At 39.9% G+C, this 26355-nt stretch overlaps 1 protein-coding gene across 4 annotated transcripts in view; it reads left to right on the top strand.

Annotated features, from left to right (window-relative positions):
* The window catches only part of PLEKHA3 (pleckstrin homology domain containing A3), a 28788-nt gene extending 2623 nt beyond the window's left edge, over positions 1-26165 (top strand). Inside the window, exons 1-9 of one of the 4 annotated variants that reach the window (XM_077883167.1) lie at positions 370-385; positions 814-919; positions 4140-4256; positions 10697-10852; positions 13679-13815; positions 15300-15464; positions 19225-19268; positions 21811-21926; positions 25238-26165. In XM_077883167.1, the coding sequence (XP_077739293.1) occupies positions 4235-4256; positions 10697-10852; positions 13679-13815; positions 15300-15464; positions 19225-19268; positions 21811-21926; positions 25238-25365 (768 nt within the window). In that variant the 5' untranslated portion in view covers positions 370-385; positions 814-919; positions 4140-4234 and the 3' untranslated portion in view covers positions 25366-26165. Of the gene's footprint in view, positions 1-229; positions 386-813; positions 920-955; positions 1217-4139; positions 4257-10696; positions 10853-13678; positions 13816-15299; positions 15465-19224; positions 19269-21810; positions 21927-25237 lie in introns of those variants that run through there. The other 3 variants (XM_077883165.1, XM_077883168.1, XM_077883166.1) reach the window with 3 other exon arrangements.
* The last annotated feature ends 190 nt before the right edge of the window (positions 26166-26355 follow it).

Below are 26355 nucleotides of genomic sequence, written 5' to 3'. Positions count from 1 at the left end.
GGTCAATGAAAGCAAGCGGGGAGCCCGGGGCGGGGGGGGAGGGCGCAGCCGGGGCGCGGGAGGGCGCAGCCGCGGGCTGGCAGCGCGAGCCGGAGCCGGGGGCGCTGGTGCCTGAGCCTGTGCCGGTGCCGCCGCCGCCGCCGCCCGGGGATGCGAGAGCCCGCGCGGGGCGGCCCCCGAGCTGCACGCGGCGGCCGCCGCCCCGGCCTCTAGGGGCCGCCACGTCCCGGCGGCGCGGGCTGAGCGCCGGGGGAGTCGGGCCGGGAGCGGCCGCCCACGCTCCGCGCCCACCCAGCAGCGCGGCGGGCGCCCGGCCGGAGGATGCGCGGCGCGGGGCCCTGAAGCATGGAGGGGGTTCTGTACAAGTGGACCAACTACCTGACAGGTCGGAGCGCGGGGCCCCGGGGGGCGGCGGGACAGGCCCGGGCCTGGGCGGCGGGGGCGGGGGCGGGGGCGGGGGGTGCACCTGGCCCGCGGCGACCCTCGCCGAGCCCCGCGCCCGGTGCTGCGGGCTGACCCGGCGCCCGGCCCCCGCCCTAGGAGCGGGCTCTGCGGGGCTGGCCTCCAGGCCGCGCGCCCTCCCGGGCCCTCGGGTCCCCGCGTCACCCTCCCGGTTTCCTCCCGTAGCTTCCGGGACAGTTTCCAGCCCCGCCGCCCGGGTGGTCGCCGCCTCCACCCCCCGCACCCTTCCCTCGGCGCCCGTGGCCCACGGAGTCGTCCGCCCTGGGGCCGGGGTGGCTCCTCTCAGATCCAGATTCAGTGTTAAGAAATCTCTCCTCTGTTTCTTTTTCTTTCTTTTTATTTTTTTTTTAGCACGGTCATTTAAAAAGTTCCCTGTGGGGAGTTGTTAAACTGTTCCCAGATCACGTTCTCTTTTAGGAGTTGGTTGTCGGATACACCTTTAGGTTTTGGAATCCAGGTAAGTGTGTGAGAAATGGTTGGAGGCCAAGTGCAAATACGCACAAGTGGACCAAGTCAGGTCCGTGTCACCCGGGAAGTGGGTCGGAAGGAAAAATCTCTGGACTTTGGAGTTTTGCAGAAATGAGAGACCAGCAGGGCCGTGACACCAACAGCCTTGCTCATTAAAAGAGCCTTAATTCCGAGTCTTAGGCTCATCTCTGCCGATGAGCCATCAACCGACACTGAAGACCAGACACTTACCGTCTAAAGATCTCAGTCTGTGAAGCACAGGATGAGCAGTTCGTTTATCTTGAAGGTCCAGGATTCTGTGATCTCGCCACATTACGGGAAAGGAAATGGGTTTAAAATAAGGTTACGTAGCAAACAGATTTCTTGTTCCAGTATAACAGGCGTCTTGACTTGACACCCACTTTCTTACTCTGCCTGGAGTGTTGAACCCCTTTGTAACTGCATAGTGCACTCAACTTGTGCAAAATCTGTACATAAATACCCTGACCTTGTGCAAAATCAGCACATAAATACTTTAAAGCATAAGCTTGAGCTACAGTTGCCCTTCCTTCCTCCCTTCCTTCCTTCCTTCCTTCCTTCCTTCCTTCCTTCCTTCCTTCCTTCCATCACTCTCTCTTTCCAATTAATTGGAATGCTAAAGCCTGATTTGTAACAGCAAATGCTTTGGCATTTATGATACCTGCATGTTTTGTTTTGCTCAACCATAAAACGTAAAACACTTTGTTTCTAGAAATAACACGTTTTAGTGGGAAATGTTTAGAAAACGAGGTATTTTTTCCTTAAGCATTTTCCTTTGGGCAGTTGTGAGAACAGTTATGCTGTTTAGTTGAGATACAGTATTAACTTTAAAGATAGTGGTTTCCATGCTTTGAAATGCAAATGATTGTCTCACTGCAAATATTCGTAAGCATAGTGTCTACAGTGTCTTGGGAGGAACCGCTTATGCCTAGCCTAGAGCAATGGGTGATTACTGAGATGAGTCATAATTTATTCCTGGAGCCAAATGTCTTGGTGGCCATCTTTCTCATCTGGGGCACTGAACACCAGCTGGTTGAGCTTTTAACCACATGTGCTTAAGCTTTTAGTCTTTGCAGAGCATTTAAGCAAACTGCTAGTATGCATTGTAGAAGCTTGCTGAAATGAAATCTTTGGTTTGAAAGAATTCCACTTTAAAAATATAAATTTGACTCAGTGGCATGCCGATTATTAATTTTAGTTCATCTTAGGTCAGAAGAATGAGCAGCTCTTCATAATGAATGATCCTGAAGGAACCTTTCAGTTTCATGACACTGTTCTTTGAGAATCCTTTGTAGAGAATAAGGATTTCAGTAACATTGAAGATAAAAAGACAGTGTTCTTTTTTTTTTTTTTTAAAGAATGCCTATGAATCTTTCACATATAGCCCTCTATTATCTACCTGTATGAATCATTTAGATTGTTTTAATTAAATATGTCTTCGAAAAGGTGTGCAGAGATAACAGTCTTAATTATTTTAATATGTTTCACCATGGTCACCTTTCAAGTTGCTACAAATTCTAAATGAGTCATTTTGCTCGTTATTTGTTTTAAAGCAATGTTGAATCACAATAATGAAGGTTTACAAAATCATAATTTGTCTTATAGGCACACTACATCTGGGGTGGAGTGTACTTTTACCACTCTGCTTATAATTTGTTTGCCGGTGGTGAATTAGTGTTTGGAAAGATAATGTTTTCATCATTTCTCTGTGTGCTCCATATTACAATACACTTTCATGGAATATACAGCATATCTTTACTCTCACGAATAACATGCATTATCTCATTTTTCTGGTATTTAATCACTCATTTAATTGAGATATATACATTTTTTTTTTTAGCGCCTGTTATGTACCAGGCACCATTCTAGGTGCTGGGAATGCAACGACAGACCAGATAAAGCTCCTGTACCGAAAGAACTTGCCTTTTAATTTGATAGGCCTCATTAAGGGTTATAGTGTTTCATAGTAAGATTTTTCCAAGTGTTTGAAACGTATTTTAATTATTTTAGATGCCCATCTTTCTGAACTATATTATGACCTTCCCTCTTGTGAAATTTAACCTCTTTATGATGACTCGATGCTGTCATTTCAAGTGTTACAGGAAAAGCCAGTTGGGGAGATAAGTCCTGGGTCTGTATTAGGATGTAAGAATGAATCTCCCATCTGCCACTGTCTTGCTACTATTTGGCTCTGGAGAAACTGAATTAAGCATATCGCAGGCCATGTCTAATGTGAGCAGGCCAAATTGTGATTTAATAGTTACAGAAAGAACAAGGACAGTCACCCTTTGGGAAGAGTCCACTGTGTTATTAATCAATGAAGTGTTGTAAGTTAGTAGCATGCGTGTTAAGATTTTAGGTAACATTTGAGTTTGGCTTGCAAGAGTGGCAGTTGAACTCTGGGGAAAGCCATCAACCTCATCCTCAGGTTTGCTTTAGAGCCAAGTCTATGACAGTTGTGTAATCTAGTCCCTGAATAAACACAACTGAAATGAATGATCGCAGTTTCTAGCATTTGTGCCTGAGCTGTGGAGCAGCAGGGCAAGGAGAGAGGGATTGTGGGGAGTCCATGTTCTCACACAGAGTATGCATCTTCCGTGGAAGAGGCTGGAATTCATTCAGCACTTGCTTGTGCACGGCAGTTTGCTTAGGCAACGTGGAAGAGAGGGGTCACATTGCAGAATTAAAGGTCTGGGTCGCTGGCACCTGAGAGGTCATCTTGTTCAATCTGCTCATTACGGAGACTGAGAATTTTTGCTATTTGTTGAAATAAAAAGATTTGTTTCAGCTTATCTAACTAAAGAGTGAGACTAGAGCTGGGGCTAGAATCTGCGTTTCTCTTGCTTTTTCCATTACATTGAAACACAACTCTGTTCCCTTCAGGAAAAGGGGCTTAGTCATGTTTTACCCTGTGTAGGGTTATTACTGAGGATGGGTCTCATGGGTTGTTAATGAGAAGGTTGTGAGCCAGAATAAAGGTATTACTCCCTATATTTTTGCTGATCTATAGATTTCTGTAGAAGTGGGATTAAGGCAAGAACATTTTGGGTGAGCGTTGGCCATTAAAAATTTCATTGTCAGAATGTTACTTTTAGAGCCAAGAAAACATGGGTGGCAAATTTTGAAACCATAGTTTTCTATGTGATTAAAGTCATTTCTTAGTAATCTTTTGTTATTTATAATCTTTGTAGGTTGGCAGCCTCGTTGGTTTGTTTTAGATAATGGAATCCTTTCCTACTATGATTCACAAGATGATGTTTGCAAAGGGAGCAAAGGAAGTATAAAGATGGCAGTTTGTGAAATTAAAGGTAAGCGAATACGTGGAATTAGAGAAATTTGAAGTTAGGTAAGTAAAATGTTCTTCATTGTAATCCAAAAAGAGGGAAAAAAGGATTTCTAGTCCAGTAGGGATCTTCTAATACCATTTATTTCCTTAGTAATTAAGAGTGGCACTTAGCATTGTTAAGCACAGTTTTTTTTTTTTTTTGCATTTCTCCTTTTATACATGTACTTTGAGTTGAAATTGAAAATCTTGGTGTTAGTCTTCCAATTTGGACCTGAAAAACAGTTTCTTGTGGATGCTTCTTCATTGTCCATACTGAGTTCTCAAGTGTAGTCTTACATTCTCATTATAAAGGTGCTGTGAAGATTAGAAAGCTGAGCTCTAAAGATGATGAGGCAGGGCGCCTGGCTGGCTCAGTCGGGAGAGCATGCAACTCTTGATCCTGGGGTCAAGAGTTCAGGCCCCATGTTAGGCATAGAGCTTATTTAAAAAAAGAAAAAAGAAAGTGGAAGATAATGAGGCAAGCTCTGTAGGGTTTTGATAAAACATGAAGTCAGAGTCATAAACTCTGGTTCTTTGCTGAATTGGAGATAAGCTTTTCTGGGTGATGTCGATATTTTCCTTTTCTTGCAAAGGAGAAGAGATAAAGCAGTAGGTCATGCTATAATTTTTGTGATGGAAGTTTTCATGGACATTGATTCTTTTGTATGTGTGGTTGGGTTGTGTGGAGTGGAGGTAGGTAGGAGAGATCAGATAAGATGGTAATGGAAAGTATTGAATTCTTCAGGGCATTGAAGGAAAAAGCACTAGAGGAGTGACTATCAAACACCAACAGGCCTTTTTTTGTTTTTCCTCTGTAGCTTGACTACTTGTCCTTCCTGAAGGGTACTTCCTTTGACGTGGTGAGCTCTTGGTCAGAGCTATCAAATACTTCAGATTAACCTTACCGCTCTGTGCATTTTCTTATTTATGTTAAGCCAAAGCAGCAACTAATGCGTTAATGTACATTTTCTAGGGCCGGATTGCTAAATTTGTATGGTTTTGTGATAGTTCTTAGTATGATTTAGCCATGGAGACAAAATAGAATTTTCTTGCTTGCTACACATCTGGCTCTTCACATTCATGCAAGACTTGTTAACTAGTGGGGCTCTTTCACCAGCAGTGATTCATAGCTCAGGGTAGATCAGTGTCTCCAGGGTGCTTTCTCCAAGATGCACACGTCTGCCAAGTGATTGTAACACGCTCATGTTAGTTGAGAATTACTTCTTTTCTAATAGAAGGAAGTCATGGCTATCTAAGATCTAGAAACACTTCAGCCTAGTGTATTGTTATTGTGTCTTCCCTGAAATATATGCGGTAGAGTTTTGTTGTTTATTTTTATTTTTATTTCCTTATTTATTTTATTTTTTTAAAAGATTTTATTTATTCATGAGAGACACACAGAGAGAGAGAGACAGACAGACAGACAGACACAGGCAGAGGGAGAAGAAGCAGGCTCCACGCAGGGAGCCCGATGCAGGACTTGATTCCAGGTCTCCAGGGTCAGGCCCGGGGCCGAAGGTGGTGCTAAAGGGCACCTGGGCTGTCCTTGTTGTTTATTTTTTAACAAATATACCAAAATGTGTGCCAGTAAGTGATGGCTTTCCAGGTACTCATTTTTGATGTGCTTATTTTTAATTGCACCACCATCACCCGTAACACTTTAGAGGTCCTCTTAGAATTGCCTTATGAACCAGTCGATAAATCCCACAGGAAAAGCACAAAGTATGAGTTTTTATTTATTTTTTAATGGTTTTATCTCGTTTTATACCCCAGGTTTGATTCCAAATGATACTTGATTAGAATCAAAAAATCAAACTACAAAGTTCAAAGATTTGCCACTCTTGCGGATATTTAAAAGATTTAGTGGCAGAAGCCTAAGGCAATTCTAAAATGTTTCAAGCTATGGGAGCATTTTTACTTTTGTTGTTTGTTTCAAATAATCATTCTATTCAAGAATAACATACAGGAAAAAAAAAAGAATAACATACCGAAAGCGGAACATATCTTAATATTCAGCTTGAAAAATGTTTACAAAGCACACACACTTGTGTGACCAGCAATCCGATTAAGAATTAGAATATAATCAGCATCCCAGATGCTGGGATATTATCATGTCTCCTCAGCCACTAATCCCTCTAAAAAGTAACTATTAATCTGACTTGTATCACCATCGATAAATATTGTCTATTTTGAACATTTTATAAATGGTATAAATCAGTATTTTTGGGTGTGTGTTGGCTTCTTTCAGCAACATTGTGATGTTCACCCATGTTTTCTGTGTAATAGAAATTCAGTCATTGTTACTGATTTGTAGTATTTCTGCTATGAATATCCTACAATTTAGCTGTCCATTCTAGTATTGATGTATATATATTTTTTTCCATGTGGGATTATGAGTAAAGCTGCCACTAAGATTTTTTTTCTTTTAAGATTTTATTTATTCATTCATGATAGACACACACAGAGAGAGAGAGAGAGAGAGAGGCAGAGACACAGGCAGAGGGAGAAGCAGGCTCCACGCAGGGAGCCCGACGTGGGACTTGATCCTGGGACTCCAGGATCACACCCCCGGCTGAAGGCAGCACTAAACCGCTGGGCCACTGGGGCTGCCCTGCCACTAAAATTCTTATGTATTTCTTTTGTTGAACACGTGTATGCTGTTTCTCTTCAGTATATGTCCGGCAGTGAAGTGGGATTGCTGAGGCATTGGGTATTCCTACGTTAGGTTTAGCAGAATTAAGGAGAAAATGATTCTTGACGCCTGTTAGTAAGGCTGACTTTATTCAAGTCTCTCACGATAGGTATAGGGACTACTGCAGTGGGGTTTTGTAGTGGGGGAGAGAGATTGGGTTCAACTCCAAATACGATAAGGAAAAGTGGGAATTTGTAACTAAGGAGCCAAGTGGAGGGATCAGTGGATGGAAAATTGCTAAAAGGACACATCAGGGATTGGGGGGCATTCTGGTGTAACTGACCCCCAGGATTCTTGCTGACAGCAGGCAGGGTGATCACACATTACCCGGGGGATGTTGGTGGTAGAGGAATTTGTTCAGACATGAGGCTAATCAGATACTGACGGTAGAGGATTCTGGCTAGATAGACTTAGGAGAATTCTTGCTAACATTGGGCTTTACAGGGATAGAGATGGAAGTCCAAGGTCGGGCCTAGTCAAGCAGAGGGCTCCAAGGAACCTGACTGAGGTTCGATCAGGAAGAGAATCTTCGTCACAGATGATGTCAAATTGTTTACTAAAGTGGTTGTACCAATTTATTCTTGAACTAGCAGAGTATGAAAGTTCCAGTTGCTTTGCGTCCTTGCCAAAATTTGCATTATCAATTTGAAGATTTTGAATATTTCTAGTGTGTATAGTAGTATCTATCTCATGGTGGTCTTAACTTGTATGTCTTCAATAACTACTGATCGTTTTTTTTTTTTTTTCTGGATATTAATTAGCCATATGAACATTCTTCTCTTTTGGAGTCCCTAGTCAGGTCTTTGACTTAATTTCTAAATTGGGCTTTCATGTTGATTTGTAGGAGTTCTTTATATAGTCCAAATGACTCTCTGTGTTGTATCTTCTTCCAATTTAGTATTTTCTTTCTATTAAAGGTATCTTTTGATAAACAGAAGTTCTTAATTTTAATAAAGTCCAGTTTTTTAAATTAGAACTTTTTATGTCCTTCTTAGGAAATCTTTTTTCTTCTTGAAGGCTTATTGTTTTACCTTATATACTTAAGTCCTTGATACTTAAGACTTTTTTTTTTTAATAGAGACTTAGAGAGAGAGAGAGAGAAACAGGCAGAGGGAGAGGCAGGCTCCATGCAGGGAGTCGGACGTGGGACTCGATCCCAGGTCTCCAGGATCACGCCCTGGGTGGAAGGCGGCACTAAACTGCTGAGCCACCGGGGCTGCCCTGTGATTGACTTAAAATTTACTTTTATATACAGTATCAGCACGGGTTAAGATTAATATATTTTTTAAGATTTTTATTTATTTATTCATGAGAGACACAGAGAGAGAGAGAGAGAGAGGCAGAGACACAGGCAGAGGGAGAAGCAGGCTCCATGCAGGGAGCCCGATGCGGGACTTGATCCCGGGGCCTCCAGGATCATGCCCTGGGCCGAAGGCAGATGCTAAACTGCTGAGCTACCCAGGGGTCCCCAAGATTATTTTTTTTTAGAGGGATATTCAGTTGACTGAGTATCAATTATGGACAACAGCAGCCTTTCACCTAATGCACTGTAGGAACATCTTTGTCACAGAGCGATCGACTGTGTGCATTAGGCCATTTTCTGGACTGTTTTTTGTTCCAAGGGCCTACTTTTCCATCCTTCTGCCGATATCACAGTCTTAATTTGTTTAGTTCTATACTTCTTAGTATCTGATAGTCTAAGTCTTCTAACTTTGTTCTTTTTTAGATTGTCTTGGCTATTATTGATCGACTCTTTGCATTTCCTTAACACATATTAGAATCTACTTGTAAATTTCCATAAATGTCTGCTGGACTTCTGACTGGAATTGTATTGAATCTATACATTAATTTGGGAAGAATTATGTTCTTGACAATATTAAGTCTTATAATCTATTAACATGGTATATTCCTGTATTTAATGGGGTTTTAAATTTCAGTATTTTACAGTTTTGCATATAGAGGTCTTGTCCATTTTATGCTAAGAACTTGATGTTTTGGGAGCCTTGTTCTCAAGTTTATTGTCTTCTCAGATGACAACTGTGAATGGGATATCCTTAGATTAGTACACCAATTTTGGTATATTTAAAAAGGAGTCATCTTCAAGTGCCTGGATGGCTAAGTTGGTGGAGCGTGTGACTCTTGATCTCAGGGTTGTGAGTTCAAGCCCCATGCTGGGCATAGAGCCTACTTAAAAAAAAAAAAGAGGAGTTATCTTATTTTCATTTGTAGCAATAATCATTAGAAATTAGAGCTTTGTTTTCTTTTGAGGTAACTATTGGTGCTTTCACTGGTATTAACAAGTAGCCAAACGAGGGTTACTCTTGGAGCCTGGGGATTTCAGTAGTTCTGTCCTAGCTTGGAAATCTTTTGCACCCATCACTGATTGTTGCATATTTATATATTTCATTATCTACATCCAAGGTTGGCCTTTATAAGTAGAATAATAAGCTAGCAAAGCTTTTGTGGCACTATTTGCCATAGGACATCTGGTCAATATTTTCAGTAATTAATCATATAAATTAGGACTTGTACCAGACTTTCAGGGCCCCTGAAGATTTGGTTTAACTCAGCTTGTCCATTCATGAATATCATTACCATGTTGTCTTCTTGGTACATGTTATGTTTATTTCCTCATCTAGGCCTTTTTTAATGCAGTTTTTCTCTTACCTAAATCGTACTATTGTCAGATCCTTCTTCCTGAAGCCTTAGTTCCTACCTCTTCTTACTTTCATTTTACTTACACATGATGTTTCTGTACTAAAGAGTTTATCATTTAGTTATTTTGATTACTTTTGGTGTGTTAGTTTGTTTCCCTGGTTAAATTGTCAGGTCTGTTAGAGCAAAGACTCCTTTCTTTCTCCTCTCCTCTCTTCTCCTTCTACCAGGCACTCCTCTGAGCTGAGTAAATGCTTGTTGATTAAGGACAATGTAACACAAATTTAGTGTTACAACAAAGATTGAGGATGGCTCAGTATAATTCTTGATTAGTTCTCTTTTGTCAGAGTATTGGGGCAGGGGGTAGTCTAGGAGAGGAGGAGGAGGAGAACGCTCCAAAATACTCTCTTATGATGTGCCCCTTAGTTGAGGACTACTGTGCTAATGGTGGCCATAGGTACCATTTATTGTGCTGCTTCTGAATGTCAGGCACTGTCCTAGGCTTGGGGGATACTGAAATGCAGACTTTGCTTTCAAAGAAATCAGTAAGAAATTTGTGATAAGGGGCATCTGGGTGGCTCAGTTGGTTAAGCGTCTGGCTTTGGCTCAGGTCATGATCTCAGGGTCCTGGGATTGAGCCCCATGTCAGGCTCCCTGCTCAGTGGGGAGTCTGCTTCTCCCTCTCCCTCTATCCCTCCCCTCTGCTTGTACTCTCTCTCAAATAAATAAGTAAATTATATATATATGTGTGTGTGTGTGTATATATGAAGTGTGATAAGTGTGACGATATCTGTGTATTTAAAGTAGTACAGACAGCCCCAAGAGTGGGAGCGTTTGGTTTTCATTGCTGTTTTCTTTTTCTCTTGCCACCACCGCTTTGGCACCACTGTTATATGTAAGAATGTGGTTTTGAAGGTGCCACTCGATAGCGCCTTAGGGAGAGGCAATGCCTGCATCCTAAAGCTCAACTTCTTGTTTTAGGTGTCTGAAACCTCTAATACTGTAAGAGTGATTGTTTGATTTGCCCCAAATTACTTAAGTTTGTGACTGTATTTCTCCTGTGTTCATCATCATAGTCCATTCAGCAGACAACACCAGAATGGAATTAATCATTCCTGGAGAGCAGCATTTCTACATGAAGGCAGTGAACGCGGCTGAAAGACAGAGGTGGCTGGTTGCTCTGGGGAGCTCCAAGGCCTGTTTGACTGATACTAGGACTAAAAAAGAAAAAGGTAAATGGAATTTTTTCTTTGTGACAAGAATATATATATATTTTAGAATATTTTCTTAGACACAAATGTAAATTGTCCTGTCCACTACTTTTAACAATCTATCCTAAAGAGATAATTAGAAATGTGGAAGATAATATACATGCATAGATATTCATCATAGTAAACAAATTTGTAAACATTGCAAAGGTTTCAATTTAGGGGAATGGTTCAATAAACTATAGGTTGAATATAAGCTGATATGTAGCCAGTTAAATGTTTACAAGGAATTTTAATAATGTGAAAAAATGCCCGACATTAAATGATAATTGCAAAAAAGCAGGATTCAAAATTACCTATCCATTCATTTGGCCAGCTCAGGAAAGATACATAAAATTGGTCAAGTTGTTACCTTTGGAAGGGTAATTTGTGGGAAGGAGACTTACTTTTCACTATATATACCCTTTGGTACCTTTGACTTTATCATGTTCATATATATTTGCCAATTCAAATGGATTGAATACAAATCAAAAGCAAAGCAAATAATTTATGGTATTGGTTCAGTCATATGCAGATATAATGTGAAAATATTACAGTATTTATAGGGGTGCCTAAATGGCTCCATTGGTTAAGCGTCTGCCTTCTGCTCAGGTCATGATTCCAGGGTCCTGGGATGAGCCTTGCATTGAGCTCCCTGTTCAGCAGAGTCTCCTTCTCCCTTTCTCTCTGCCCCTGCTCCCACTCATGTGCTCTCTCCACCCCACCTCTCTTTCTCAGGTAAATAAATGAAATCTTAAAAAAAAAAAATTATATTTTGGTAGTGAGTTTACAGTTATTTGATTTTTCTTTTTTTATATTTTTTTGATTTTCCAAAAATTTTCATTGAGAATATATTACTTTTATAATTAAAAGTTGTAGAAGTTAGATTACTGAAAACAACTAAATTATGGATATTGAAAAATGAAGGCCCCGAACTAAATTTAGAATCATTTAAAAATATATGAAAGAACATCATGGGTAGTGTGTGGCTAAGGGTAGGATAAAAAGGAATGGAAATTCACAATAGTCAAAAGGTGGAAATAACCCAAATGTCCATAGACAAAGAGATAAACAAAATGTAGTATTATATATACAATGGAATATTATTCAGCCTTTGAAAGGAAGGAAATTCAGACACATGCTACCAAATGGGTGGATCTTGAAAGCTAAGTGAAATAAGCTGGTCACAAAAGGACAAATATTACATGATTGCGCTTCCTGGGATACCTAGAATAGTCAGATTTATAGAGACAGAAGGTACAGTAATGGTTGACAGGGGCCAGGGGATAGGGGAGATGGGGCTTTATTGTTGAATGGGTGTCAAGTTTTACTTTGGAAAGATGAAAAGGTTCTGGAGGTGGATGATGGTAATGGTTGTAGGACATTGTGAATGTACTTAATGTCCCTCAACTATCTACTTAAAAATGGTTAAAACAGTAGATTTTATTATGTGTATTGTACTACAATTGAAAAAAAAGAAGGAATGGACTTAAATTTGAGTAGAAGTTAATTTAGGTTAGGTCAAGTAGGCAGATAAAGCTTGTTTGGTCCACTGTGGCTAGAGCGACGTAGTGGCTGGTATCATAAAGCAGTGCCACTGATCCATGGTATATGGAGAAATGCCAGGATCTACTATGTGTATTTTCCCCTGCTTCCTCTGCTGTTTATACTGCTAGTTTAGAAGGTACTGGTCAGCGAATGGCTGAGATTAGGGCTGGATTTTTAAAAAAAATATTTATTTATTCATGAGAGACACAGAGAGAGAGAGAGGCAGAGACACAGGCAGAGGGAGAAGCAGGCTCCATGCAGGGAGCCCAATGTGGGACTTGATCCCGGGACTCCAGGATCATGCCCTGGGCTGAAGGGGGCGCTAAACCGCTGAGCCACCCGGGGTGCCCAAGGGCTGGATGTTTAGTGTGCCTGGACATATTAAGGAAAAGAAGGTAAACTCTTAACAAACCAATTCTGAAAATAATAAAATGTGAAAACAAAGTTATGAGAGGAACAGAAGAAAATAGATGTTTATATACAGTGGTTTTAACTACGTAAAAATTGGTAAACTTCTACATGTCAAAATGCACAATAAAGCAAACCGAAAGAGAGCAGATAGATCTGGAAAAGCACTAGCAGTATATAGGACAGGAGAAGGATTGCTCTCTTCAATGTGTAAGAACTTTTCTAAATTATTAATTTGCATATTATTAAAATCGAACATCAGAACTGGAAAAATATGTAAAGGACAGAGAGAAGACAATTTACAATAAAAGAAATATAAGCACTTTTAAAATGAAAGATGAGTGATGGAATGGGAATATCCTATATAAAACATCCAGTTTTGGGGGCACCTGGTGTGGCTCAGTTGGTTAAGTGACTGACTCCCAATTTCAGCTCAGGTAATGATCTCAGGGTTGTGAGATGGAGCCCCGTCATGTCAGACTCCATGCTCAGCGTAGAGTCTACTTGGGATTCTCTCTCCCTCTGTCTCTCCCCCCACTTGTATGTTCACTTGCTCTCTCTCTCTCTCAAAATAAATAAAATCTTAAAAAAAAAATCCAGTAGTCATCACCCTGCCTCTGGAAATTAATCTACCTAAACCTCATGCCAGACATATGACTCCTATTTTTTTTCCTCAATTATTTGAAGAGAAGGTATTTCTTCAAGGCCCTTATGACCTACTTCCAAGGGCTCCCACCTCTTAAGCTTTAGGTATTTTTATCCATTGCCTTAGTTTTTAAATGATTCTGTTTTGTTTTATTGCTCAAAAAATATGAAAGCAATCTCTAACTGAATGTTTATATATGTTCCTTTCAGAAATAAGTGAAACCAGTGAATCTCTGAAAACCAAAATGTCTGAACTTCGCCTCTACTGTGATCTCCTAATGCAGCAAGTTCATACTATCCAAGAATTTGTTCACCATGATGAGAATCATTCATCGCCCAGCGTAGAGGTATACAAAGATGATCCCTTCATGTCCGGTTATGCTTTGTAACACACTGGAGGCTGAGGTTCTTCCCATAGGGTGATAGAGAAGCGGTTTCAAAATGAGCTGTTTTTTAGCTCTTCTGGCCTGTCCCTACTACAGATTCTGGATATCTGTAGGATCTTCTAGATGGTATCTGTGCAACCAGTGTAAAGCTGGAAGCAGCACACTTCTCCAGGGAATCAAGGCTTATTTTTGTAGCCACTCTGATGATTTGGAGGTTGGGGTGGGGAAGAAGCGTTCTAGGCTTGCTTTCTGGGCTAGCTGCAGGAATCCTTGGACAACTGCCCCTCTCCTTCTAAGGTCCCAGTTTCAGTACTGAGAGTTGATAATTTAGCTTTTATCAAATAACTTTTAAAAAAAGTACTCAGGACAGTAATACAGGAATCAAGTGTCAGATTTGTGGGCCTGGCTATGATATAGGCTCACACTTTCAGATAAAGGAGGATCAGTGGGCCCTGCTGTTCTCTGGTTGAGAGGTTGGCATGGTTCCCAGTCCCCTTTTACCTAACTTGGGAGAAATGGGACAAGAAATCTTCCTACCTCTCCTGTGGCCTTCTCCTGGTGGGGAGCAATCTTCTGTGAGGTCACCTTTAGTTGCAGGCACATTAAACCCTAAGGCCATTTCCTGTTTCATCACAAGCTCTTCAGAGGTAGGTGTCCTCACATTTGCTCCTGCTGCTCAGTGACAGTATCAAGGACCTGGGCTTGTTCTGTCCTTCCACTCTGCTGCCATTCTTGGTGTATTTGATTTTTCCCTTTATGCCCAAGGTGTTGGGGTGAAGACCAAGGTCACACAGATACAGGAGGCAGTTAGAGGTAACCGAGGTGGAAAGAGATCTTCTCAACTTGCTGTCCTGGGTTTTATCCAGTAACAAAAAGTCTCAGCAACTCCTCGGCAGACTTCACATCTCTTTTGTATGGGTCAAAGGAAACTAAGATACCAATATTTGACCAAGGGTCATGGAATAGCCATGACTGGCTTAGACCAGTCTGTATTCATCCCCCAGGGTCAGGAGACATTACTGTCATTAAAAAAAAAAAAAAAGAGTGGGGTTTGTATCTTACCAAGGAAGGGGTAGATATGAATTGTGCCTGCCTCTAAGTAACTCTGAGGGTGTTCCACTGCTGTGACCACCTTCAGAATTTTGATACTTAGAAAATTACTGTTTGGGTTAGGTCATGTACATTGTTATACATAGTTTTTCAATATGATTCATATTTGGTTTAAATGCAAAAACTTCATTTTTCTTGGAAATGAATTTCATACATTGCTTGATAGACATTTCTTCTTCATGTATTGCTTTAATTTTCTGAGGTAGTTTAAGTAGATTTGCACTAACCTAGTAAGGTGTCTGTTGGAGATAATGTTTAGTCACTTGATTGTAACGTGGTGCGTGGCTGCATATAGCTGTGTGTGGGTCTGTTTAACTCACTGTGTAATTTTTCAGAACATGAATGAAGCCTCTTCTCTGCTTAGTGCCACATGTAATACATTCATCACAACCCTTGAGGAATGTGTGAAGATAGCGAATGCCAAGTTTAAACCTGAGATGTTTCAGCTGTCCCATCCGGATCCCTTGGTTTCTCCTGTGTCACCTTCTCCTGTTCAAATGGTTGGAACTTGTTTTTCTTCCAGTAATGTTGCATGTTTGTTTTTGGTTTTGTTTTTGTTTTTAAGGGAGGAAAGTAGCAATGGGAGGGAAATAATCAACAGATGGAACTTTTTTTTTTTTTTTTTAAAGATTTTATTTATTTATTCATGAGAGACATAGAGGCATACAGGTAGAGGGAGAAGCAGGCTCCATGCAGGGAGCCCGATGTGGGACTCGATCCCGGGACTCCAGGATCACACCCCGGGCGGAAGGCAGGGGCCAAACCGCTGAGCCACCCAGGGATCCCCCAACAGATGGAACTTTTTGAAGGTTGTACTCATGTTCTTTTTGGAGGCTTTCCACTTTTTGGACTCAGCATGTGCCGCGGTTCTGATCGCCTCCACTTGGAGGACTGTGCCGTTTACCCCAGTGTGCCAGGAAAATATTATGCTCTGTGGGTATTGTGACATGGAAAAAGTTGGGGGCACTGCTCTACTTGGAAAACATCACAGAGGGGTGGTGTTTTACCCACAAAACGATAAAATTAGGCAAGTCATAAAGGAGTTGTAGGGGGTTTGAAGCAACATGTTATAGGGAAAACAGTATTTTGTAGTCTGGATTTGAGCCCTCTGAGTAGGCAAGTTAATGAATCTTTCTGGACCCCATTTTCATCTGTAAAATAAAGTCTTTTCCAATGCAAAAGGGCTGACCAATTTAACACAGGTGCTTTGTGTTAGTTTCTTTCCTTCTGATTGCCCTGAACAACAAGTACCCTTTGCTGGGGGCAGTGGACTAGTTGTCCTTCCCAAGCTAATAAACTTGCTCAAACTGTGCAGAACTGTAGGTGAGACGGAGTTCGATGAGACTTTACATTTTTTTCATCTAAGTGTTTTCAGGAGCCCTTTTAAAAAAGGAAGAATGCTACCTGGCTACTATTTTTAGCGATTACTTGAAGGCTTATTTGTTAGAAGAAACAATAGGGTACAACTTATTCCTAGGTGCTTGTATCCACCCCAACCGATTTAAGCTATTTGAGATTAAGTAAAAATCATCACCTTAATTAATTAACTGATTTAAAAAAATTTTTTTATTAGAACAGGGAACATGAGTGGGAGGGGGGCCAGAGGGAGAGGCAGACGTGGGGCTCCATCCCAGGAAGGCAGACGCTTAATCAAGTGGTCCATCCAGGTGTCTCTATCCTACAAAGCATTTGTAACAGAAGGCATTTTCCTTAGAAATTCAATACAAAAATGAGGTAGCTTTGAGGTGGTTTTATTGCATTTCATTCTATAAAGTCAACTATAGTGTTTGTAGTAAAGTCTGTACTTGACACCTAAAAAACAGTGTAGCCCTTATATATCAACCTCAGGAACATAACACTCCCAACACACATCTAGGGCCATAACATCCTGAATATGCCCAATGTAGGAACATAATACCATATATATACATCCGTCTCAAAAGATCTTTTCTTATTCAACCATATAGGTTATTCCCTAATCCTAACCCTATTTAACAGTATAACATATCTACAATTATTTTATAAATAATTGTCAAATTGTTCTACTGAACACTACGTTCCTGCGAGATGTTATTAAAAATATGCAAGAAGGGTTGTCAAATAAGTTTTGAAAACAATGCACAGCACTTCTCCTTTTCAAAGATTCATGATATATGTTAGTATAAAAGAGGTTGTAAGAAGGCCTATGACAGAGAAACCCAATTCATTTAAGTTAACCTAGCACTTCCCAAACTAATAAAACCCATTTTCATACTGCGCTTGGCCCATGATACATTGGTTAGAAAACAGTGATCTCTGTGCTTGTTCTCTCTCTCTCTCTCTCTCTCTCTCAAATAAATAAAAAAAGTAAAAAATCTTTAACAAACACTCTGTAGTTCAGAGTTCATATATGTATTTTATGTATAAGAAACTGTAATAATTGTCTCTTTTAAACCAAAACCTTTATCACTAGCAACATTACAGGAAAGTCCAATAAGCCAATCTGAAAAAGATCAGTTAGAGGTTGCTTATTTTTACTTATTTTGCCATTTTGCTTCATATATAAAGCTAAAATTGTGGCTTATGATAATTAGTTCTGGAGACACAGTATGGAAAAAAGGTCAGACAGTCTTTTTGGGAAATTTTTTTTAATAATATGAGTATGAGTAAATTTTTTTTAATAATATGAATATATGAGTATATGAGAATTCTAAAACTATTTTATTAAGCTGATTTTTGAACTACTTTATGTAGTTAATCTCACTGTGTACGCCTTAAAATAAATTTGCATTTTTTTTTCAAATCATAACGAAAATTCAAACAATTGTCATTTTGTTCCACAGGTTGAGTGATAATTGTAGAGGGGATATAATGTAATTTAGATGGGTGAATAATCCCAAAGGAAGTGACTTCTGTTAAAGGAGATGTTAATGTCCATTTGCATCTTAATGTCAATCATGTAGATGTTCCTGGAATGCAAATTGGCTTGGTTATATCTGTTATCATTTCAGCTGGGATTTCTCAGAGCAACTGGTGGCTCATGTTTGTAAACACAGCAGGCATTTACATAACACAGACGTTAGACTTGGACTTATGAGACCTTTGAGCCCCTGCATATAAAAACAACTATCCTTAGCCCTAGTATAAACTTTGCTTTTCTGCTCCCTTGCTAAACATTGAAATAATCTGTTTTAATTGGGGGCCTCCTTCTATTTTTTTAGTGGAATAGTTGATCTTTTAAATTACATTTAGGGGCAGCCTGGGTGGCTCAGCGGTTTAGCGCCGCCTTCAGCCCAGGGCCTGATCCTGGAGACCCGGGATCGAGTCCCACATCGGGCTCCCTGCGTGGAGCCTGCTTCTCCCTCTGCCTGTGTCTCTCTGCCTCTCCTTCTCTCTGTGTCCCTCATGAATAAATAAATAAAATCTTAAAAAAAAAGATTATATTTAGTATTTGTCATATTTATTAATGCCTTTTTTTATTAATGCTTTTTTTAAAAAAAGATTTTATTTATTGAGACAGAGAGGAGAGAGAGAGAGGCAGAGACACAGGCAGAGGGAGAAGCAGGCTCCATGCAGGGAACCGGACTGGGACTCAATCCTGGGTTTCCAGGATCACACCCTGGGCGGCAGGAGTCGCTGAGTCGCTAAGCCGCTGAGCCACCCACGCTGCCCCTTTATTAATGCTTTTAATCAGTTTTTAAAACTTTAAAAAAATATGTTTTAGAGACCTATTTGAGACTTGGTTCTTCTTTCTTTAAAGACTCAAATTATTAATGCCATCTTCCATGAAAACCATACGTTAGGACGTCTGTGTAACACCTACTGAATAATGGATTGTAAAGAGAAGCTTTACTACCAAAGACTCTTTTCTTGGTCTTTAAAAAAAAAGACAGGGAGAGATATTTATTAGAATATTTTCTGACTTGCTAGATACTCCTTTAAATAGTTTTTTAGATGGGTTATATACATTTTTTTCATATTTCTATATATGTGCACATACATATATATGATACATGTAAAATATGAAATTTGGTTTTTATTATTGAGAAAAGAACCTAGCATGTTTTTGATATGCATTGAGAAAGATTCCAACGAATGGTTATTAGGGACAAAGCTTGACATTGTGCTGATAGTGTTGCTCGAGTCTGTAAGAAATAAATTTTTTGGCCAGTCATCTTTTCCTCTGAGCAGATTTCTGTTAATTATGATAGTGATAATAAATTAGAGCTGCATTATTCTACTTGACATATGGATCATGCTCATTTTCTTTTTAATTTCTAGATGAAGCGTTCTGTTAGCCATCCTGGTTCCTGCAGTTCAGAGAGGTAAAATAATCTTTCCTTTTAACCAAGTTCTCTCAAAATCATACCTACTTAGGGCGATTTGGGGGCCTTCAACATCAAGTGGTGTGAGATGGAAACTTTCTGAGCAGGGCCTGGTTCTGATTTGCTTAGCATTCTACCGAAGTGTAGGGCCTGGCCCCAGTAGGTCATCAGTGAAGATAAAAAAAGTGAATAAATTAACCAGCAAGGTAAGCACCTTGCCAACTATTGTACTTTTTATTGGTGTTTGATATTATATCAAATTATGGTTAGTATAATCCATTTTTGAGGTATTAAGGGTCCAAAGTTTAGGCTTACTTTACAACAGGTTTTTTTTTTTTTTTTAAGATATTTTATTTATTTATTAATGACAGACACACAGAGAGAGGCAGAGACATAGGCAGAGGGAGAAGCAGCTCCATACAGGGAGCCTGATCACGCCCTGAGCATGAAGGCAGACGCTCAACTGCTGAGCCACCCAGGTGCCCTACAACAGCTTTTTTATTGTTATATTCATCCTAATCCGTTGTTTTATGAGGAATTAAAGATCTTACTGCAAAGAGAGAAAAACCAATTGATGTTTTAAAGTATATATTCATATCAGCACATTTGAGACATTTACCTTCTAGTAGATCTTGCTAACATCCCAGGCTACTAAAGTGTTCTTTATCTCGGTAGGTAATAGTCTTTTCAGTTGCTCTGATTGTCTTATTTGGTTCTTTGGAAAGTGATGAAATTGTAGTGACATATGCTTTTATTTCTCTACATTAAGAAGAAGTGCTGACTGAGCCTTTACTATTGTCATTCTCCCCTGCACCCCACCATGATTATGTAATCTCTGAATTATCATGTGCTCAGAGGAGCCCAGTGATGTATATATATCCAGTCCTGTCAGGGAATGAAAAGTTTCATTGGTTGAATTTTCTAGAAAAGTAGAAGCTTGATCCCTTTTATGAACTTTTATTTTTATGATAGAAATTTTTCTGAACTGTATTTTATCCTTTCTGCCTTATCAAATAAAATACAATTAGGATTTTTTAAAAAAATTACTTATTTGAGAGAATGAGAGCCCGAGTGTGCAGGGGGGAAGCACAGAGAGAAAGGGAGAAATAGTTTTATCTTAAGTGGACTCTGTGCTGAGCACAGATCCCGATGGGAGGCTTGATCTTACAACCCTGAGATCAGAACCTGAGCTGAAACCAAGAGTCGGACACTTAACCAACTGTGCCACCCAGGTGCCTCAAATATAATTAGAATTTTAATATTACTTTTTTTCCTTGATGAATCAAGATTGTCATTACGAACAGAAATGTTGGGCTTTCCATACAGTGGTAGCTCTGGTCCTTTGAGTGGTTATGATTTGGTTCTACATTGGATATTTTATTTTTTATTTTATTTTAAAAGATTTTATTTATTCATGAGAGATGGGGAGAGAGAGAGAGAGAGGCAGAGGGAGAAGAAGGCTCTATGCAGGGAGCCTGACGTGGGACTCGATTCTGGGTCTCCAGGATTACACCATGGGCCGAAGGCAGGTGCTCAACCGCTGAGCCACTGGGGCTGCCCTACACTGGATATTTTAGATGGATTTTTTAGTTTTCTGGTTTCTACGACTTCTTATTCATGTTTTTACTGTTTTACTTATTAATTTATTTGAGAGAGGCGAGAAAATGCAAGCAGGGGGAGGAGCAGAGGGAGAGGGACAAGCAGACTCAGTGCGGAGTGCAGAGCCCGACTGGAGCTCAGTTTCACCACCACCCTGAGATCAGGATCTGAGCTGAAATTGAGAGTGGACGCTTACCTGACTGAGCCCCCCAGGTGCCCCACTGCTTTTACACCAGTGTCTGTAGCCTCCATTTAGCCATTTGCTGGTGTCAGTGAGTTGACCTCTAGCGTGTTCCTAACCTGCTTGCCCATCCTCTTCTTTCTGTCATTTTTGATAAGATACAGATTGGCACTAGATGTACAGATTGACACTAGATGTACACACTTGTGAAGTCATGACTTAGTTTTCAAACATGTGTTAACAATCCCATACATCTACTGTCTCGCTGGACCTTCTCTATAAAAGAAGTTGCTTTATTGTATCCCCTTTCCATGTAGTTTGGCTCAGAGGTCATATTCTTCAGGTTACTGAAGCCGGATTCTAAATGATTTGACTTGCCTGTGGCCTGACGTCTGAAGGAGTAGAATGTTGCTAACATAGAGCTTTGGGAATAAAAATAGTTCCTCTCTCATTTGAAGAAGTCATTTAATACATCAGTTAATGGGCACTTGGGTGGCTCAGTCGGTTACGCGTCGGAGTCTTGATTTCGACTCAGGACGTGTTCTCAGGGTCATGAAGGTTGACGTCACGTTTGTGCTGCGTGTAGAGCCTACTGAAGGTTCTCTCTCCCTCTTGGTCTGCCCCTCCCAGCCTAACCCCAGCCCCGACTCATATGCAGGCAAGGGCACGCTCTCTTAAAAACAAACAAACCCCACTCCAGTTAAATTAAGGGTATTATTTGTTTAAGGCCTTACAATGTAATGTTTTTTATTTAATTTGTAGGAGTAGCCACTCTGTAAAAGAACCAGTGTCTACACTTCACCGACTCTCCCAGCGGCGCCGAAGAACCTACTCAGATACAGACTCTTGTAATGATAATCCTCTTGAAGACCCAGATAGTAAGTTGAATGGGGCTCTGTCTCTTTCTTTGGCTTAATCTCCAGAATTGTTGACATAAATGAAAGATACTGAGAGCGAACACTGTACTTTGCCCTTGGAATCATTCCTTAATTTAGACCCAGGCAGACAGCACACAATCAACAACAGATCCTATTTCCTCTTACAGACACCTTTGTTATTAAGAAGCGGTGAATACCTCCACGTAAATGCCGTATCTTTCATTTATGTATATAACATCAAAATGTTACATTTTAGTAGCGTCTTAGTAATGTTCTACTCCCACTATATTTACATTTAAAAAACATTTTAGAAGAAAGCATGAGGGGAACCCTGGGTGGCGCAGCGGTTTAGCGCCTGCCTTTGGCCCAGGGCGCGATCCTGGAGACCCGGGATCGATTCCCACGTCGGGCTCCTGGTGCATGGAGCCTGCTTCTCCCTCTGCCTGTGTCTCTGCCTCTCTCTCTCTCTGTGCGACTATCATAAATAAATAAAAATAAAAAAAAAACTTAAAAAAAAATAAATAAAAAAAAAGAAAGCATGAGTTGTGGGTAGGATTCTAGGGGAAAATGAAGGCAACTTCTAAGTTCAGAGGAAAAAATAAATCAGCATTGTTAGTTAAATCATTTGAAATGGCCAAGGAAAAGAATTTTTTCTAGTGGTGGTGGTGAATTATAGTAGCATTTATTCATGTACCTTTTTTCTCCCATTTTCTTTAAAGAGGAGGCAGACCATGATTGAATACTTTAGGAAAGGTTTTGTGTTTGATGTTCAAATTTAGTTATTTTTCTCTTCAGAGAAAAGGCTCTGAAAGTATGTCAGACTATCTAGTTAGATGGTAGTGACCGCGATTTCCAGTAAACATAAATAGAGTCTTACTATTACAACTCCATTAGGAGACTTTTGCTTTCAGAGGCTTTACTGTTGCCCACGAAGCGTGTGTGATAGAAATTACTTAAAGTTCCTAGTTAGGGGACGGGTTGCATTCCAAGAATTTGTAAGTCTCTTTGTTTGGAACAAATAAGACTTTTATTTCTCTTCTGGAAATGACATGATAAATGGTGTTTAGATTTCTTTAGGTGGTTTAGAAGAGCTCAGCTAATTCACATTGATTAAGATAGAGTTTTACTGAACCAGAAGGTTAAACAGGTTTAATGAGAGGAGAACATAGAGTTCATGAAAAAGGGGACTGCTGGCCATTTTCAGATTTTTCAAAGGTGAGGGCATCTTTTTGTTGTCCATTTTTCTTACAGAACTATTTATTGATAGAGAGCACTACTTGATGCTCATCCCTATTTTTTAATTTAAGTTGGGACGGTGGGTAAAATAAGAAAGGAAACGGGATGAGGGTGGGAAGGGGAAGGGAGAAAGAAACTTCCTGGGCCAATTTAGTACAGCTTGGAAGAGATAAGAGGAAGAGGGTTAGAGAGAGGTTAGGGGTGGGAAGGAAAGTTACTAGAGGCAGGTATCGTAATTCTGATTTACCTTCTTCCTTCTGCTTGTTTATATGACCCTTTGAATCTAGAACCCATGAAGGAGTTCCCGATGCCACCTTTATACTTTTCTCTAGATGCTACTTCTTTTTACTTTGAGAGGATCATTTACATTAGTGATGGCGAAAATAATTTTTTAAAAAATCCGGCCATTTTCCTTCACTCTCTTTTAAGCACCGTGGTTTTGAATCTTTTTTTTTTAAGATTTTATTTATTTATTTATTCATGAGAGATACAGAGGGAGAGCAGGCTCCTCACAGGGAGCCCGACTTGGGACTCGATCCCCAGACTCAGGATCACACCCTGAGCCAAAGGCAGACGCTCAACCACTGAGGCACCCAGGCGTCCCTGGTTTTGAATTTTTGAAAACAATTTTCATAGGCTTTCGGTGTACTTGCCTTACTCCATTTCGCCTTCCCATGTTTGGCTGTTAAAGAGTGTAACAGAACTAGTCACAAATACCTGCACAAACACATGCATACTAGCATACATAATATATACACACAGTATATCCCAGTTCTCTAGAATGTTCTTTAAGTTGGGAAGTGTAGCTAGGTTAGAATTTTTATCCTTAAGTTTCCTTCTGTTTATCCTAAAGTTTAGTATCTCAGTTGACAAAGCAGAGATTGAATTAGTGCTCTTCAGTGCTCTTCTTTAGAAACTACATGTTTTGTGGGGCACCTGGGTGGTTCAGTAGTTGAGCATCTGCTTTGGCTCAGGTTGTGATCCCAGGGTCCTGGGATCGAGTCCCGCATCGGGGTCTGCACAGGGACCCTGCTTCTCCCTCTGCCTCTATCTCTGCCTCTCTCCTCTGTGTCTCTCATGAGATATTCAACCACTGAGCCACCCAGGTATCCCAAAACTACTTCTGCTTTTTAATAACTAGATTTTAAAAATTATGAAGGTAGTAAGTATAAATTTACTAAATTGATAAATTGAAATAATATGTACACATAAAAGTGTACTTGTTTTGGAAGGGGGCCGTGCCAGCGTGTTTAGCGGTGTTGTTGGAGCTGCAGTGGTAGTTCTGTGAGTTGCATTCCAACTGGAAATAAGAGAACTTTCAGCGTGAGGTATCTTGTCAGCTTTGCTCAGAAAGTCTTCTGATGAAAAGAGCAAGACCTGAGTTAGTCTTAGCTCCATTGCCGATTTGTGTGATCTTGGGTTAGACACATAACCTTTTTGGGGTCTTGTCTTTTTTTTTTTTTTTTTTTCCCCTACAAAAAAAGGAGGATTCTAACAGCATTAAAAGCATCAGGCTGAAAAAGCAGTAGTTAACTAAAGTTACATTCAGTTCAGCGTATATTTATTGACTGCCCATTATGTGCCAAACCTGGTTGTAGCAGTGAACAGAACAAGTATCTCTCCTTCTGATAGGTTCATAATTTATTTCATTAATGATGAAGTTTCTCCTTATGACTGCCAATAGTAGGAAAGTTAGATTTTTCTCTATTTTTTTTTAAAAAATTATTTATTTATTCATGAGAGACACAGAGAGAGAAAGAGGGGCAGAGACACAGGCAGAGGGAGAAGCAGGCTCCATGCAGGGAGCCCAACATGGGACTCGATCCCGGGACTCCAGGATCATACCCTGGGTCGAAGGCAGGTGCTCAACCGCTGAGCCACTCAAGTGTCCCCTCTTTTTTTTTTTTAATTAGATTTTTCTCTATTAAGCAAACAACCAAAACATTAATAGGAAGCCAAAGGAATTGGATGTCCCTAAATAGGAAATTTAAAATGGTTTTTCATAAAGAACTGGAGTTAATATTGGTAGGATATTAATAAATAATAAATATTAATTTTAATTAATTTCTTAATAGGACCTGTTCACTGTTCAAGAAATACACTTAATGGAGATTTGGCATCAGCAACCATTCCTGAAGAAAGCAGACTTATGGCCAAAAAAAAATCAGACTCTGAAGATCCTCTTCCATCCTTCTCTTCCTGAGGAAACGGAAGTGTCCAACTTCCTCTAAGTATTGCTATGCAAAAGCTGCTGTAATTAAATTAGGTTATAGGGAGTAGTTTTTCCCTTAGGATTTCTCTGCACTTTATAGAATACTGTAAAACAAACAAACAAAAAACAACCCACATACCTTTGAAGTGTATTTTATCTTTATATAGTTTATTTGCAAGAGTATTTTCCTAATAACTTCACAGTATGAATGTGCATTTTTTTTTTAAATAAATGATGGTGTAACATTTTGACCTCCATAAGGACAAATGTAGATATTTTTCTAAAAAAACTGTGAGGGACTGACAGGTAGTCAGTGTGTATTGTAGTTTATAAACATGAAATCTTATAAGGTTTCAGTTTGACAGAAGTGTGATATATGTAACTTGTGCCATGGACCAAATGGTCACTTTACCCCAGCTAAAAATGAGTTACGATAGCAGCTTGATGGTGATTCTATTGTATTCCTTTGAGCAAAAAGGAGACATTTAATATTCTAAATATTTTTATCCCAAATACCATGACATGATGAGGATTTTTTAAAAACCAGACTGTGCTGTCCTTCATATGTGAAGTTGACACTACTGATTTGTCAATACCAAATGTTGGATGAAATTATTTAACTTGTATTTATTTATTTTTCTGTCGCAGCAAAAAATGATTACATCCTAACTTTTATGACCTACCAAATTTAAGATATGTATACATTGTTATTTACATTGTTCTAGAAAAGAGGTTAATGTTGTAGTGACATTGCTCACTTACACCAGAGAAATAAACGCCTTTCAATGGAAGAGGATTTTAGTGCTTTTTTCCTGAAATAGACATTAAGCTGCTGTTGTAAGGTATTAATGTTTGCAGCTCTTTAGACTATCTAGAGACATTTTTTATTTATGACTATTTATATACAAAAAAAGAATTCTGTCAAGATGATTGCTCTACATCACTTGAGAATGGCATTATTTAATTAAAGAACAAATAGCA

The sequence above is a fragment of the Canis aureus genome, chromosome 34, assembly GCF_053574225.1.
Source record: "Canis aureus isolate CA01 chromosome 34, VMU_Caureus_v.1.0, whole genome shotgun sequence".
NCBI classification, from domain to species: Eukaryota; Metazoa; Chordata; class Mammalia; order Carnivora; family Canidae; genus Canis; species Canis aureus.
This window is presented reverse-complemented; position numbering and strand designations above follow the sequence as displayed.